Consider the following 14,639-nt stretch of genomic DNA (forward strand, 5'->3'; position numbering starts at 1 on the left):
TCATACAACATATTTACATTTAACTTCAAATCATTATTGGTTGAATACAGCTTCTGATCTTGTTGGAAACAATATCCACTGAACTCATTAAGTAAAATGTTTCCACTTCATCACAATTTATTCAGCTGGAAAACCGAATCAATTCAGCAAGGAATGGGGAAGAGCCCACAACATAATGACAACCAACATTTCGAACAATGTTTTAATTTTATTATACAAAAGTGTACGTCACAAAAATGACATAAAAAGCAATAACCTCATTTACAATAGGTGGAGGAAATGGTCTTAACTTATAAACAGCTAATCTTGTGTATAATTATTTCAGTATCAATGTAAACAAAACAAGTCACACAGACCAAGAAAATGCTAAACTAACCATACGTGTGTTGCGTATGTTCCATATCTGCATTTATATTTATTGAATAAACTTTTCTGGAAAGGAATATTTGATGGATGGAGTTTAACTTCTTGAAGAGAATGAATGGTTATTTATAGAGAACAGATTCAGCATACGTATAATGTGCAGACACTTCACATGGTCCAACTGCCCATAAAAGACATTTCCAGGATGTCACTGAAGTCGGTTACAAACGCATACCCAACAAAATGGTAAAATTTGCTCTTAAAAAAGGAAACTAACTGAATTCACTACATTAGTGTAGGTTGCTTGAGTTTCTTCTTTTTGGGCTTGATCATCTGTGGTAGTTGGATTTTGAACGCAGTTCTAAAAAGACAATTATTTTAAATCATGTTAATGGAGACAAATTGAAGATCAAAACAATCAATGTATAATTACAGATGTACAGTATTTGTAGAAAATAGGTTTTCTATTAACAGGTTTCTGACATTATTTCAAAAACTTACTCGCAAGTTGTGCAGATGGGGCTGAAGTTGCAGAATACTTCAGAGAAGACAGGACAAAGCGTCAAAAAATAAATAAACATACTGCTTTTGCCACTGATACAAGAGATTGAGATGAAGTGTTCTTTTAAAATGGAACTCTAACTTACTTGACAGACAAACCGAGCACACATAGCCGATCTCAATGAGGTTACGGTGGCAGAAACACGCAGCTCTGTAGTCCACGTGTGCAGGGGGGGGCAACACCAGCTGAGAGCGCTGCTCAGAGTCAGGCAGGAACACCCACTGGCCAGAAAACACCATCATCAACACACGGCAGCTTTAAATTGTTGTTTTTTCATAAAAAGGTACTCAGAAATGTGCAAATCCCACCAAAAGGTACTGCGCCAGAGCAACTTTCTGTGGTATCTTGAGGTACAATCCTCCAGTTATATCGCAAGCCTACAGAAAAAAAACTAAAAAAGGTTAAAAAAAAAACTACACAGAATTTGTAATATCCAAACAGTCATAAATATAGACCTGCTGAAGGAGACCAGAGTCTGAGTCCAAAACACAGGCATCAATCAGGATGTTCTATTTTGAAATACAAAACAAATTGATTCAAACATTTAAAATACAAATACAAGTTATTCAACAAAGACACACAAGAAAGATCAGGGATTGTACCTGCTTTTGGGCAGCAAAAATGACATTCATGAAGTTCATGTACTGACGAGCACAGTCCTCGGCTGCTTTAATGACCTAACCGATGAAATACAGAGGCTGCGTTTAAAGTCACGCAATAAACCAAAAGCCCTCATTAAATTGGAACGTTCAGTGCTTACCAATATTCTGGACTTTATCTCCTGTCCAACTAAAAGAGAAAAGGTATCATTAAGAATAATTGAAAGGACCATGTAAGGCACATCATTAAGCTTGATGGGAATATTTCAATACCTTCAAGCTCTTTTGACACCCTGTGAATATCTGAATGTCAAAGGATTAAGGAACACTAAACTCTCTCCCCCACTCTGCTGTGTAAAGAAAGAAAATAATGAAAAACAATCTATACACACACTTGTGACTGAAAAGCCATAACACCTAATTGTCAACATATAGGCTTCTGTGCAGCAATTAATGAAGGGAATGTTTTCTTATGTTAGTCATTTTGTTCATTATCATCTGGTCTTCATGTTTTCTAAGTCTATGTCATAAATAATGAACCTGTAAATGGGGTTTTTCTTTTCTGAAAAGGATACAACACAGAGCTTTGGCAAGGGTTCCAGCCAACAAAGTGTCAGTTGAATTTCCCCTCACTTCAGCTGTAATCACATAAGATGCATGCTAAATATCAAGATGTGACCCATACTCTACACAGCATTTTATTAAACCTGAAACAAAACATTTCGACTGCAAGAACCAAACTTGTGTTGAGAAAGTCCATGTACTAAATCAACTAAATGTACACAGAAAAATAATTTTACTTACTTTTTGACATGACCTTCCTGATCTCATCAACAATAATGTTATTGGCAACTGCCAGGAGTTCATATTTTCCATCCCCACTGGAGTACGCATCATCCCCGCTGCTGTCCCCCGTTCTCCAGCTCTTACCGGGATACAGAAAATGACTGAAACGAGGTAAATGAGGAAGATGAGCATCTGCAGACAAGTAGAAGATGACAAGGCCCCGCAGAAGGAGCCTGCTGTGTGACGTCACCTGTCTTCACAGTGGCTCGCGATCACAGCCAGCTTGCTCGTCCTCGCCATGGCCATGTAGGAGTTCCCCAACACCATGACTGCATCCAGACACTTCGACAGGCTCAGCTGGGGGGGCAAAGAGGGGGGGGGGGGGTCCAATATGAAATGCACGACTAGAGAGACGGAATGTTATCCATGGCGCTCACTTACCTCGGTGTCACGTTGAGCTTGCTGCCCCCACCAGATCGGATTTACATCCACAACGATGACCAGCAAGTTGATTTCTTCGTCTGAGGAAATGCAGGGAACTATTTAACATAATGCAACTCGAGGGCTGACCAGCGCCTTTAGCGTTGGACTAAAGGGAGAGAAAACGTTAACTTACCTGATGCCATCACGGCAAGATATTAGAAACTAAGATAGATCTAAAAGTGATGACTGTGGTTGTCCTGAAACGTTAGCTAACGGAAGTTAGCCTCCATTTGAATGAGTGTGTCGAGGTCTAACGTTAGATAACCTGGCAATAGGGGAAATAATCAGTAACAACGGGCCGAGTGTTGTTTATTGTGGCTGAACACATTAGCCTTTCAGCAGCTACATTGGTCTTCTTCTACTCATCATATGGGGGTCACGTGGTGCACTGCTGCCCCCTAGCGTCTGTTTCTCAGGGGCTCAAAGTCACATCCATCATACTCCCCACATGCTTTATCACTTGCCTAATTAGAACAAATTAAAGATAAATATTCAGATAACTAATCTGATGAACTGTAGTAATACGGAAATACTCACGTACAAGTAAAAAAATATTGCATTCAGAAAATGAGGTAAATAAAATAACAGAAGTAGTACCAGCAGATGTTAAAGTATGAAAAGTATTTGTTATGCAGACAAACAACCACTGTGATTGTAGCTCTCATCATTGGATTGAAGTTCCCAAACATTGGTGGGAAAGGAGCAATTTAACGTTGTAGTTGATCGAGGTGGAGCTCCTTCTGACCACCATGTTTAATACCTACCAGAGCATTTAGAAGCTCATCTAATGTTGTGCTTGAAAAATCAGCAAAGTAATTGGATTGAGTTCAAAAGAACTTGGCTTCATATGTAATGAAATAATGTTTTCTATTGAAAATAGTTAAATTGTATAAATTAAAATTAGATTCATACAACAGTCCATGTTCACTGTCAATTTGAAATCACATTTTCAAATAAGTTGAATTTCTTTAGTAAATTCTGAGCACAATAAGCACCACAAAACTCCAAGTCCATCTCCAACTGAGGCACAAATATCCGCCCTGAAATGACACACATCCTGCGATTACATTACATGTCATTTAGCTGACGCTTTTATCCAAAGCAACGTACAATAAGTGCATTTCCACATAGAGATACAAACTCAGAAGAACAAGTAACAAGAAAGTACATTTTTCATCAAATAAGCAATTGTGGTTTGCAGGACTATTTGCTGATATTCATCTCTACCCTAGATTGGCTCATATAAATCTTACAGGCTTATTGGCTTGCACACTTAGTAACAGATTTTTGACAATTATTATTGTGAAAATCAGATTCTGAAGACAGTTGATAGGCTTTGTAATGAAATATAACAAAACCTCTCACTTGGTCTTGCAAGCACTTCAGTACTTGTAAAGTAATCAATCACCTCAAAAAAGTCCTAGAGTGTCTGTTTTATTTCTTGGCCATGGGTTTTTGGCTGGGCCTTGTCTCAGTCAGTCGTATGTCTCTCGGTCCTGGTACACATCGGACTCAATGGCCTCACTGGAGTTGTTCAGAGTTACGTATACATTTCCGTTGACCTCAGTGACTTTGTGAATCCTCTGTTTGACCCCTTTGGAGCGCCAATGAGTTCTCAAAGGTTTGGCAGTAGGATCATCCACAGCTTGGTAAAGCCCTTCCCCTTCTGCTAGTGTGATCTTGTACTTGTGCCACGGACACACAATACACAGCCGCCCATTAAACTCCTGATGGTGGCACAACATGAAAGTGACGAGAAAGATAAGAACATTAAGCTATAAGGAGCTTCCAAAACTTTATACACACTAATACTTGAAAAGGGACATTGAAACAAACTGACCAGATGTATTATAAGCATTCAATTGATACTGTGCTGCAACGTGAAGAGAATATATAGCTTACCTCAATGTCTCCGTGCTGTAATGTACCACCTGAATCTGTCAGTGGAAAAAATAAGTGTCATTATAGGCCTCAGTGATGAGCCATTGCAGAAAGTTCCATGCTTCAAAATATAATAAGACAATAAATGTCATCATCTTCCTAAATGTATCAACAGGAAAACATCAAAAAGGTGAGGAAAGGCAATCATAGCTCCCTGGATCTGTCAACACCAACATACAAAAGTCTTACGGTAGCAGCGTCGATCCATAGCGTAAAGCTGCTCCTGGTGGAACAGAACCAGTATATCTCTGCCTCCATTGAGAATCTTAGTCACACGCCTCGCCTGGACAATGTCCTCCTTCTTTCCGATGAAGTAGGAGGCTGGAGGAGGTGAGGAGGACGAGGCGGAGGAAGAGGAAGGGGGGAGTGTCTCCTCTTTAGAAGACATTTTGATCACTACTTTCATCAGGTATCCTGGTATGAATAAGAATATACATGTAATTTAGTCGTGAGGATGTGATTAATAATTAACTAGATGTTAATTACTTTTTAATGCAAACCTTTTTCGACATAATTCACTTGCAATGCAATTCACATGAAATAGAACCTGGCACTGAACTCGCTTAAGATGTTGATCCCAATCGGTTATATACTTCTTCTTACAAACAACTAGTCTTAATTCATGACAAAAAATGTGAACTAGTGGATTAGTTGAAAAGAGTCAGCGCCACAGAGAGAGAGAGAGAGAGAGAGAGAGAGAGAGAGAGAGAGAGATGTACCCATTCCTTGGAAGGCGTAATAAAGTCTGCTTATACCTGACTATACCTGACTGTGTCCAGTCTACTTATTTGACTCCCTCTCCGCGTGATATTCTCTCGCAAAAAGTACACAAACGAATGAATGTCCGACTGCTATATCTGCATTAAGAAGAACATATTCCTTTGCAGAATTTATCAAGTTACAAAAAGCGAACCAAACGTAGTAAGAGGTGTTTCCGCTCTTGTTGGAGGAAGAGCTAATGTTGTGTGTTACCTCCAAAGTTGTCCCCAATGAAACAAGGTCGAGGGACAGGGATCCTAATTCGGGCTACTTTTTAAACGTATTTGCTACCTGTCTGCCAAGAATAAACAAAGGATGTGTACATTCACTGGTGAGTTATAGACTGTAATGTACATAAAGTTGACCAATATCCTGCGTGAGATACTGCAGAGACTTGAGACCCATGAAGGTAAATGATGAAGATACAATTCATACATACAAGACATACAAATTCATTGAATTCATCAAAAAATACTTCAAGTACAATCCCACCTATCTTTATATTTGCCTGTTATATATATTTATCCCTACAGATTGTTTCCATGTTTATTTTCCTTTGGGTAAACTAAATTGCCAGTTTAAAAAGCTGTTTATACTAATGTACAGAGCTCCATAATTAACAATAACAATGTTTGTATTTTGTATTTAATATAGAGTATATTCAGTCCATTGCTCTCTTCAGTCTGTGGTAAAGCCAGTAACGGTTTAGTGTGAGGAGGCTTTGTGTCTCAGCAGGTTTGTTGGTGGGCATTAAGCCTCCTGAAGGATTATCTCTGTCATGCTGCAGGCAGCGTGACGTGTGTCTGCGCATGGAGACCTGTCCGTGCAGGCCTCGTGCTCTTAACCAACGCGCTCTCCTCGTGCAGTTTCCGTCGCTATGGTTACCTGCTTTTGTGTACGGAAATCGTGATACTACTACGCGACGGATTAAAATGAATGCCCCCCCTCATCCCTTCATTGTTGCTTAAGAGTCTGGAGTGATTCAGGTACGTTTACGTCTGAATGTTTCTTACCATTTGGGGAAAGGTATAAGCGTTAACTGCTTCTCATTTCATACAGAAAACAATTTGTGAGGCAAAAGCACTTAATAAATCGAATATCTTTTATTCTATAATATTATATTATAATAATTGAAAAAACACAACAACTTTAGTGTATTAACAGATCCTCAACCACTTTATATTGGCCATAAGTGTCACGTACACTGCTCGTCTAGTTTTCTCCTTCTAAGTTCATTGCAGAATTAATAGTTGCTGACACTGTAATCCCAACAGGCCGACTGCAGGGGTTTTGTACTGTTTCATGAACACAGCCAACAGCTCTCTCACCCAGTGCATATGAAGAGAGTCTTGTTCAAGTGACAACTGGGAGAACTAATTCAGCTGTCAGCCAATCGAGGAGTCGAGGAAGCAACACTTGCACGTCTCTGCCTGCTATATTTATCATATTTGCTCAGACACATATTTGACGTGGTTGCCCTGCGCTGCCATGGCTCCATCCAGACAAAGTGTCAAATGTCAGCCTCATATAGTGTTGTGTGCTTTGCTTGATGCAGCAACTTTGCAGCGTGGTAGTAGAAACACACAGTGACCGACCAGACTTTTGGCATCAGTCTCCAGCAGGAATCACTGAGGGAGGAAACAGCACGGCACCCAGTCTTGGAAAAGTAGTAGTTTGTAGTTAAAAAAAAGTTTGTAGTTTGCATTTACTCTAGTTGTAGCCTGCATTCATTTCTTGCATGCCTTTGTATGACCAATTCACAGAGATACTAAAGCAACATGTCTTCCACTGCCGGGGTTTGAGGGAAGAGAAGTAAAAGAAAGTGAGAAAGGGCCACTGAGGGAATGCCACTGTGCCTCTACGAGTGTCTGACGGCTGTCGGGCTTCAGAGTCACTTTGCCAGGTAAGGTCAATCAGATGCAAACTCACTAATTGTCCTGCGCTACCAACAGATGTTTCTCCTTATGCATCCTGTCCTTCAGGTTTACCTCGTTGGGTGTTCATCAGGCAGCCCACCTTTCGGATCTGACCGTGGAGGACTATCCATTCCTGGGGATCCGCTCTATGGAGGACAGGACTCGGCTCTTCAATCTGGTCCAAATGCTCAAAACTCTTAACCTCAAAAATGAAGATGCTGATGACGATACTGATGCTGAGGATACTGACCACGAGAGGGTTGCTGCTGTGAGCAAGCTAAATGCACCAAATCCTCCCAAACCGCCACACGTCCGCAGGCGGCTTGATTTCAGTTGTGAAACCTCGGATCATCGCCTGAACCTGTTCTTCTCTTGTCCAGACAAACCTGTTCATGTCTGTGCAAGTCATATTAGAAATATTGTGCCATGCCAGGGCAGAGCATCAGCTATACCAGTGCAGGTTGACACTGGAAGTGGCTGCAAGGAGAAGAACCACCACAGGCTGCATTTCCATAGAAGGATCAGCAGGAAAGTAGTGGGGCAGAAAGGTAGAAACGGAATCCTTAGGAGGGAAAACTTCTGCAGCGATATCAAAAATAACGTGCACACTGAACACAACACTAAGCCAACACCTGTTTATGAATCAAAGAGAACAACTGGCTACAACTATGGACTGCCACTCACTTCTCCTCCTGTTCCAGACAACAAGTAAGTGGCCCTGGTTTGTCTTGTATTCACAGGTAACTCCCAGCTTGAAATGTGCATTTCATTGAAGAAGCAAGTTGAAAACAACGTCTTTGTGCAGGCATATGAAATTGAAATTCCGTTCTTTAAGTCGTTGTGGTTCTTCTTTTGCATATGAGTATTGTTTCCATTGCACTTGGCATCCTAACTGTCAATTTTGTCTGTGTGTGTGTGTGTGTGTGTGTGTGTGTTGCAGGCAGCCAGGGGGGCAAAGGATCAGTGTGTGTCTAAGGAAAAGACCTCTGACAAAGGCAGAGCGCAGGAGAGGAGAGGCAGATGTTGTAACAACTCAGAGTGGAGAGTGTGTGATTGTTGATGAAAGTAAAGAGGCTGTGGATCTCTCACACTACAAACTACAGGTAGAGAAGTCGCTTGGGGGGGAGACAATGACAGTTTTACTCTTACTGTCAGTACAACTAAATATAAAAGTGTCTCCAAATAAACATTACAGAGGCAATCCTCAAGATCCACTTAATGTTCATATATAATGTTTTTAGAATACAAATTAGAAGAACAAAAACTGTTAAACAAAACTTTGCTCAGAGAGACACTGGGAAACACTGGGATGAAGGATGGTGACTTTTAAGAATGAATGCAAATAGTAATAAAAATATACAAAACAGTATTTGTAGAGCTGGGGAGCAAAACGAAAACACCTAATAACAAAAAATACTAGTTGACAGGAAGAGAACGAATGAGTCATTGAAGTACAGATTAAAACACAAATCCATCTGGACAAAAAACAAAAATGTGACACAGTTGATAACACTGCAAATGTAGACATTGCAATACTTTTATAAGTTGGGTCAATAGAGCCAATCACTATTGTGTCATATACTTTATTTACAAGTTAATGAGTGATTGCCACATTAAGTCATGTTTTTCATGATTGATACTGCAATTTTGTACATGTCACATCGTCATATTTAATGCATTGTCCCTTGCTCTTTTGTCACTGCAGCACAGGTTCTACTTTGACCAGGTCTTTGGAGAGGAGAGCTCCAACGTGGAGGTGTACCAAAGAACAGCGTATCCTCTGGTACAGCACATGCTCAATGGGTAGGTGACCATTGACCAATCTTCTGTTATGAGGCAATTTGGAGGCTAGAAAGACGCTTTTTTTTGGCTTGTGGTTTCTACAGATCTCTGCTCTCTAGCTCTATTTATTTGTTCTGTGTGTGTGTCCATAGAGGTAAGGCCACCTGCTTTGCATATGGCCAGACAGGTGCAGGAAAGACTCACACCATGTTGGGTTCTCCTGTGAGACCTGGGTTGTATGCACTGGCAGTCCTGGACATCTTTGCTTACCTCTCTACTCCTGACATGCATTCACCCCTGCTTGTCCATGTCAGTTTCTTTGAAATCTACTGTGGTCAGCTGTACGACCTGTTGGACCACCGAAAAAGGTGTGTATGATTGTTTTAAAAGTAAACTTTTCACGTACATGGATGTATGAGAAACATTGATATTTTGCATTCTTGACTTCTTCGCCCTCTTAATGTCCCTCTTTTCATGTCTTCCTTTAGGTTGTTTGCCAGGGAAGATGGACAAAAGGTGGTGCACATTGTTGGGCTGCGTGATGTCAGAGTCGACTCAGTGGGCTCACTCTTGGAGGTGTCCCACTTTCTTTACAAACACCCCCATGTCCATGTTTTGTAGTCAAGAGCTGGATTCCTGAATTTAGTATAATATACCTACCTAGGTTTTCATTTGTATACAATCACCTGAGACTAAACTGAGGGCCATCACATGGTTCGCTGTGTTGCGCCTCCAACGCCGCAGCAAGGTGCCAACAAATCCCACACACTGTCCCTTTAAGTCTATATTGTTGCCACAAGAAATGAAAGAAAGTATACTTGTATGTACTTATTTTATCTGTGTGTTTTACCTACTTTAACTATTTCTAGGATGTCTGTCCTTTATCCTTTCCTTCTGCATACTTGATTTTCCTTACGCAGGTGATCTCGCGGGGTACAGAAGAGCGCACACAGGGAATGAGTGGCGTGAATCCCGTCTCTTCTCGTTCCCACGCCTTGCTTCAGATTCAACTAAGAGATGCAGACCAGCACATTGCTGGTAGGTGGGTGACAACCTGTGATTTATTCTATTGTAGACTTTTTACGGGGAATTCTGACGGCTTCCTTTGGTGTAAAACGACTCCTCCTTTCCTGTAGAATGTGGTTTGTGGACCTAGCAGGAAGTGAGAAGGCATCGGATACCAAAGAACCAAACAGGCAGAGTCGTATGGAGGGAGCTGAGATCAACCAAAGTCTGTTGGCTGTAAGCTAAACACACACACACACACACAACCACATACACACTATCAGAGATCACACATACATACACAAACATTGAAGATGGTTTTGGAGGATTTTACATATTTGCCTTTTCTCAGCTGAAAGAATGTATCCGGTCCCTTGATCAAGAGCAGTCGCACACACCTTTCAGACAAAGCAAACTTACTCAGGTACTAAGACTTTTGTGTGTGTCAGTGTGATGCATCATGTTTTTACATCATCCTCGATGCATTTGTCCAGTTTGATTAATAAATTTGCAATGCATCGCCTCCCTTCCAGGTTTTGAAAGACTCGTTTGTTGGAGACTCAATGACATGCATGATTGCCAACATTTCACCAGGTCACTTGGCAACTGAACACACGCTAAACACACTCAGATACGCCGACAGGTAAGTGAGTGGGAATGGAATATTTGTTTCTTGAAATATTTTGCTGCTGTTGTTTTTCTCAGAGACCTAATTATACTTTCATATTTTTTGTTTTATTTATACTTTATTCCTTTTTGTGCCATTGTACACAACCTTTCACCTATTTCTAAATGATTTTGATTGTGTTGCTATTATACTTCCTTCTTCATAGGGTGAAGGAGTTGGGGGGACAACTAGGGCTAAGAGGAAGAAGAAGGGGAAAGCCAACACACTCCTCCAAATGTAACCTGTCCAACAGCAGCAGCCGAACCAACGTTGTTGGCACCAGAGGGAAAGGTCCCCCTAAAAAGCCAAAGTCAGGGGGACAAACACCGATTTTTGGTGTCCCCACACCAACCACGAGGTTGACCATGGAGGGTTCAATCCTCTGCTCCACGCCCAAAGGAGGCAGACAGGAAGGGGAAACTAGTCCGAGCGCGAGAAAGAGCATTGGACTTGAAAAGATTACAGCTGTAAGGGGTTTGCTGGGAATGGGGGATTCAAGGGATAGAGGAGGTGGGAGGGAAAGTGAAAGAAGGGAAAGTAATGGAGTAACAGGCAGCCTGGACAAATCAGATAAGAAAAGCGTTATGGCAGCAACAGATGAGCAGATTCTCTTGAAAGAGGTGCAGAAGAAATCTGGATTTAACCACAATAAAAAAGACAATCATCAAATCACTTGGAAAGAGGAGTCAAAGGAAGAAAGAAGTTGGATGGAAGAGGAAAGACGAGTGAAAAGCAGTAGAGACACTTCTGGTGAGGTGGACAGTCCAAGACAAAGAGATAAACAAAAGGATGACAAAAATAATGAGGAGAGAGAGAAGCGTCTGAGAGAGTATCACCAGCAGCTGCAGTTCATGCCTTCATCAGCATCTTCATCTATTCATCTCTCCTCATCCTCTACTTGTCCATCTTTTTCTTCTTCTAACCAAGATTCCCTCTCTTCTTCTGTCTCTAAATCTTCCTGTTTTTTTCTACAACAATCTTCCCGCTTATCAGTTTCGGACCTCATAAATCAGGATATGGATGAAGTCTTACATGCATACAGAGGTAAGTCTGGTTGTAACAATCAAATGTTGTCTTTCTTTCCCAGTGGAGAGATTTGCTTCCCGACTGAAACCTCTCCAAGCCACAGTAGAAATAAGGATGAGGTTGGTCAATGTGGCTCAGCTAGTCTTGGTGAAAAGTTGAGAGTATCTAGGGGGGAAACAGAGGCAAAACTTGGACCACACAGTGGTAAACAAGAGAACAGGTCCCAGAAGGAAACAGGGGAAGGAGTAAGGAGGGAAGGGTGGAGGCCATCCGGGATTGAAGGAGCTACAACATTAGAGACAGAGCGGGCGAACAGGAACACAGGCGCAATGCCAGCTGAGGCCTTAGTGGTTGATGGAGTGTGGAGTACTGAGGACAGGGAAGGAGCAGATGGCTGCGGTTTACCATCCATACAACGCAACCTTGACATCACCCTCCTTAACCACCCGCTTGCTGAGTCATCCCGTCAACGAGCTCCAGCCGAGCGACCCCTCTCCCCTGCCTGTGAGCACACCGACGTGGTCCTAACCCCTTGTAAGCTTCGTGATCCCTCCCTTGGGTTTAATCATACCAGAAGCTCCTTGAACATTGGGCCTCTGCCATTGCAAAATGCTCCACATGGAGTGCCATCAATCAGAAATAAAGAGAAGCAACCGTGGTTTGCCGCTCACGCCTTTAGAACAGACTACCTCTCGCTACTCCCAACACCCGGAGTGGTTATAAGATATCAGCTCAGCCCCTTTGCATATATTATTTGCATAAGTGTGAAATAGTGTTTTCTCTTGTTCAGGTTTGATGGAGCCACTTATCCCTGAGGCTATGCTTCTCTCTTGCCAGGACCAAGAGACCAATCACAAAACCCAAACAATGCCAGCTATTGGCGTCCTGGGCCACAGACCTCCTGCATCCCCACTTAAAACCTCTACATGTAGTCCCACCCAAACTTTGGCCATGCAGCCCATCTCATCCTTTGTCCGGCAGTCTGGGAACAGTAGTTCCCCCGGCTCACGGGATCTAATGACATATGGTACCACCCGTGTGCCATCAGAATACGCAGACAGTGTTGGCCGATTGAACACTGTGCCAAAGCAGCGTCACACAGTGACTGCAGATCATCCCGGCAACTCAAACATCTCACTCCAGCAATACGGTCCTATGGAATTAAATGGCACCAGCAATCAGAAGATTACACCCATAATCAATTTGCTTAAACTGGGAGATTTGGACGATAGGCGGTAAGTACAATAAATGTTCCAATGATGTTCCTCGAGCAGCCAAAGTGAGCGTTTGAGAAGCCATTACAAAAGGCACCGCTAGCAATAATCCTACATCTACAACGACATGATAATACCCAATATTCACCACTAATTACACGATACTCCTGCAGACATGATACAGAAATCACACTGGCCTCTTTTGTGGCAGATTAAGAAAAATGTTTTGTATTTTCCAATGATGAAGTATCACAACCTAAAAGTTACAGCTTCGATCAAATATTTTGTTTTTTTAATCCAATTTCACCTTTAGGTCCAGTGTTGTCCAGGGCCATTGGGAGCAGCTGGAGGAGATGGAAGCTTTATTTCGTAAAGACTGGACTCTTATGTGCCAGCAACCTGATATGGTTAGAATTGATGAAAGACATATTTGTTTGCTCCTTGTTTGAAGACTACATTTGACAATTAATTTCACTGTGTCTCAACAGGCATTTGGGGAGTATGCTCACAAACTGGTGGATATCATGGAGAGAAAGGCTCGCTGTGCCCAGAGCATGATAACTCAGCTGCAGCCATTCCTCAAGCCGAGTCATTCAAACTAGACACACAACAGGGTAGACGATAATAAATGCACAATATATTTTTTACCGACAACACTAAATGCAATATGCAACATATCAACATACAGCTTTTAATTTATTAATGTTCAATTGACTAAAACTGTAAGAGTTCACATCTGGAAATATATATTTATATATAAATATGTTTCCCCATTGAGACAAAAAAAATAAATTTTGGAATTGGATAAGAAACATATATCCATTTTGAGATATGGTTGTATTTCTTCTCTACAGGTATGGGGATGTTATGTTTTCCTCTTAGGTCATCACACAGATTCAGATCATAATGGTATATAGTTTGTGAGTTTCTTGAATTGCTATTTATAAAGCCTACTGCATATTTTCATTTAACCCAATAACCACTTTTCACCTTTGATTTTTCTTAATCTTTGTCTAAAAAAACTGCTGGAGTTTGTGCACAGCAAATTATATTTTGAGACATTTTTACTAAAATTCTGATGATGATACAAAACTCTTATTTCTTACCCAAACAAGCTCAGGTTGACTAAGCTGTTTACTTCACATGTGGAAAATGTAGTTTCGTCTTATTTGTAGAAATAGTATGCTTCCTGTTTTCTATAGCAATGAGGTTATTTTGTGTATTTCTGGTTTACAGCTGGGTATTTGCAAATATTTGTTTTCAGAGTAGGCTTTAAGAAATAATAAAATGTGTCTGATGTTCAGATGGTGTTTCGAAATATTGTTGTGGTGATTTGATTATTGTTGATTTGATTCTGATTGTAGTGCAAATGTGTTGTTTTTAACCTTGCCCGTTCGTTTAAATGGCCCTTGATTATGAAAAAATGTATATGCATGATTGCACGACAGTACAATTAGAATATGAGGTGCCAGCCTATAAAGACACTCCAAATTCATTATGCCATTACTAGTTTCATAACACCGTCAAAGAAACCCA

General features: G+C 41.1%; 3 protein-coding genes across 7 annotated transcripts; 1 reads left to right on the forward strand and 2 right to left on the reverse strand.

Moving 5' to 3' along the window:
- Positions 1-195: 195 nt before the first annotated feature.
- On the reverse strand, positions 196-3,153 carry gtf2h3 (general transcription factor IIH, polypeptide 3). The gene is made up of 13 exons (XM_037483042.2): positions 2,927-3,153; positions 2,752-2,831; positions 2,561-2,667; positions 2,329-2,471; positions 2,100-2,162; positions 1,798-1,827; positions 1,686-1,714; positions 1,528-1,602; positions 1,381-1,434; positions 1,234-1,302; positions 1,011-1,146; positions 865-901; positions 196-724 (listed from the first exon to the last, which is right to left on the reverse strand). Exons 1-13 carry the CDS (start codon positions 2,934-2,936, stop codon positions 649-651), a joined length of 909 nt encoding a protein of 302 aa, XP_037338939.1. The 5' UTR covers positions 2,937-3,153; the 3' UTR covers positions 196-648.
- A 288-nt stretch (positions 3,154-3,441) lies between these two features.
- LOC119225287 (Rieske domain-containing protein) lies at positions 3,442-5,694 on the reverse strand. Its single transcript, XM_062562228.1, has 4 exons — positions 5,490-5,694; positions 4,924-5,148; positions 4,696-4,730; positions 3,442-4,520 (listed from the first exon to the last, which is right to left on the reverse strand). The coding sequence occupies exons 2-4, from the start codon at positions 5,138-5,140 to the stop codon at positions 4,269-4,271; spliced, it is 504 nt and encodes a 167-aa protein (XP_062418212.1). The 5' UTR covers positions 5,141-5,148; positions 5,490-5,694; the 3' UTR covers positions 3,442-4,268.
- Positions 5,695-7,071: 1,377 nt separating this feature from the next.
- Positions 7,072-14,408, forward strand: LOC119225284 (kinesin-like protein KIF24). 5 transcript variants are annotated; one of them, XM_062562227.1, is made up of 15 exons: positions 7,102-7,396; positions 7,476-8,117; positions 8,350-8,512; positions 9,115-9,212; positions 9,344-9,559; positions 9,680-9,767; positions 10,112-10,233; positions 10,328-10,433; positions 10,549-10,620; positions 10,730-10,839; positions 11,030-11,613; positions 11,857-11,907; positions 12,680-13,124; positions 13,417-13,510; positions 13,592-14,408. In XM_062562227.1, exons 1-15 carry the CDS (start codon positions 7,338-7,340, stop codon positions 13,703-13,705), a joined length of 2,964 nt encoding a protein of 987 aa, XP_062418211.1. In that variant the 5' UTR covers positions 7,102-7,337; the 3' UTR covers positions 13,706-14,408. The 5 variants fall into 5 exon arrangements, with proteins under 5 accessions (XP_062418209.1, XP_062418211.1, XP_037338938.2 ...); XM_037483041.2 differs by having other exon boundaries at positions 11,030-11,907; XM_062562225.1 differs by lacking the exons at positions 13,417-13,510; positions 13,592-14,408 and having other exon boundaries at positions 7,072-7,159; positions 7,257-7,396; positions 11,030-12,823.
- The last annotated feature ends 231 nt before the right edge of the window (positions 14,409-14,639 follow it).

This window comes from Pungitius pungitius, chromosome 5, assembly GCF_949316345.1.
Source record: "Pungitius pungitius chromosome 5, fPunPun2.1, whole genome shotgun sequence".
NCBI lineage: Eukaryota > Metazoa > Chordata > Actinopteri > Perciformes > Gasterosteidae > Pungitius > Pungitius pungitius.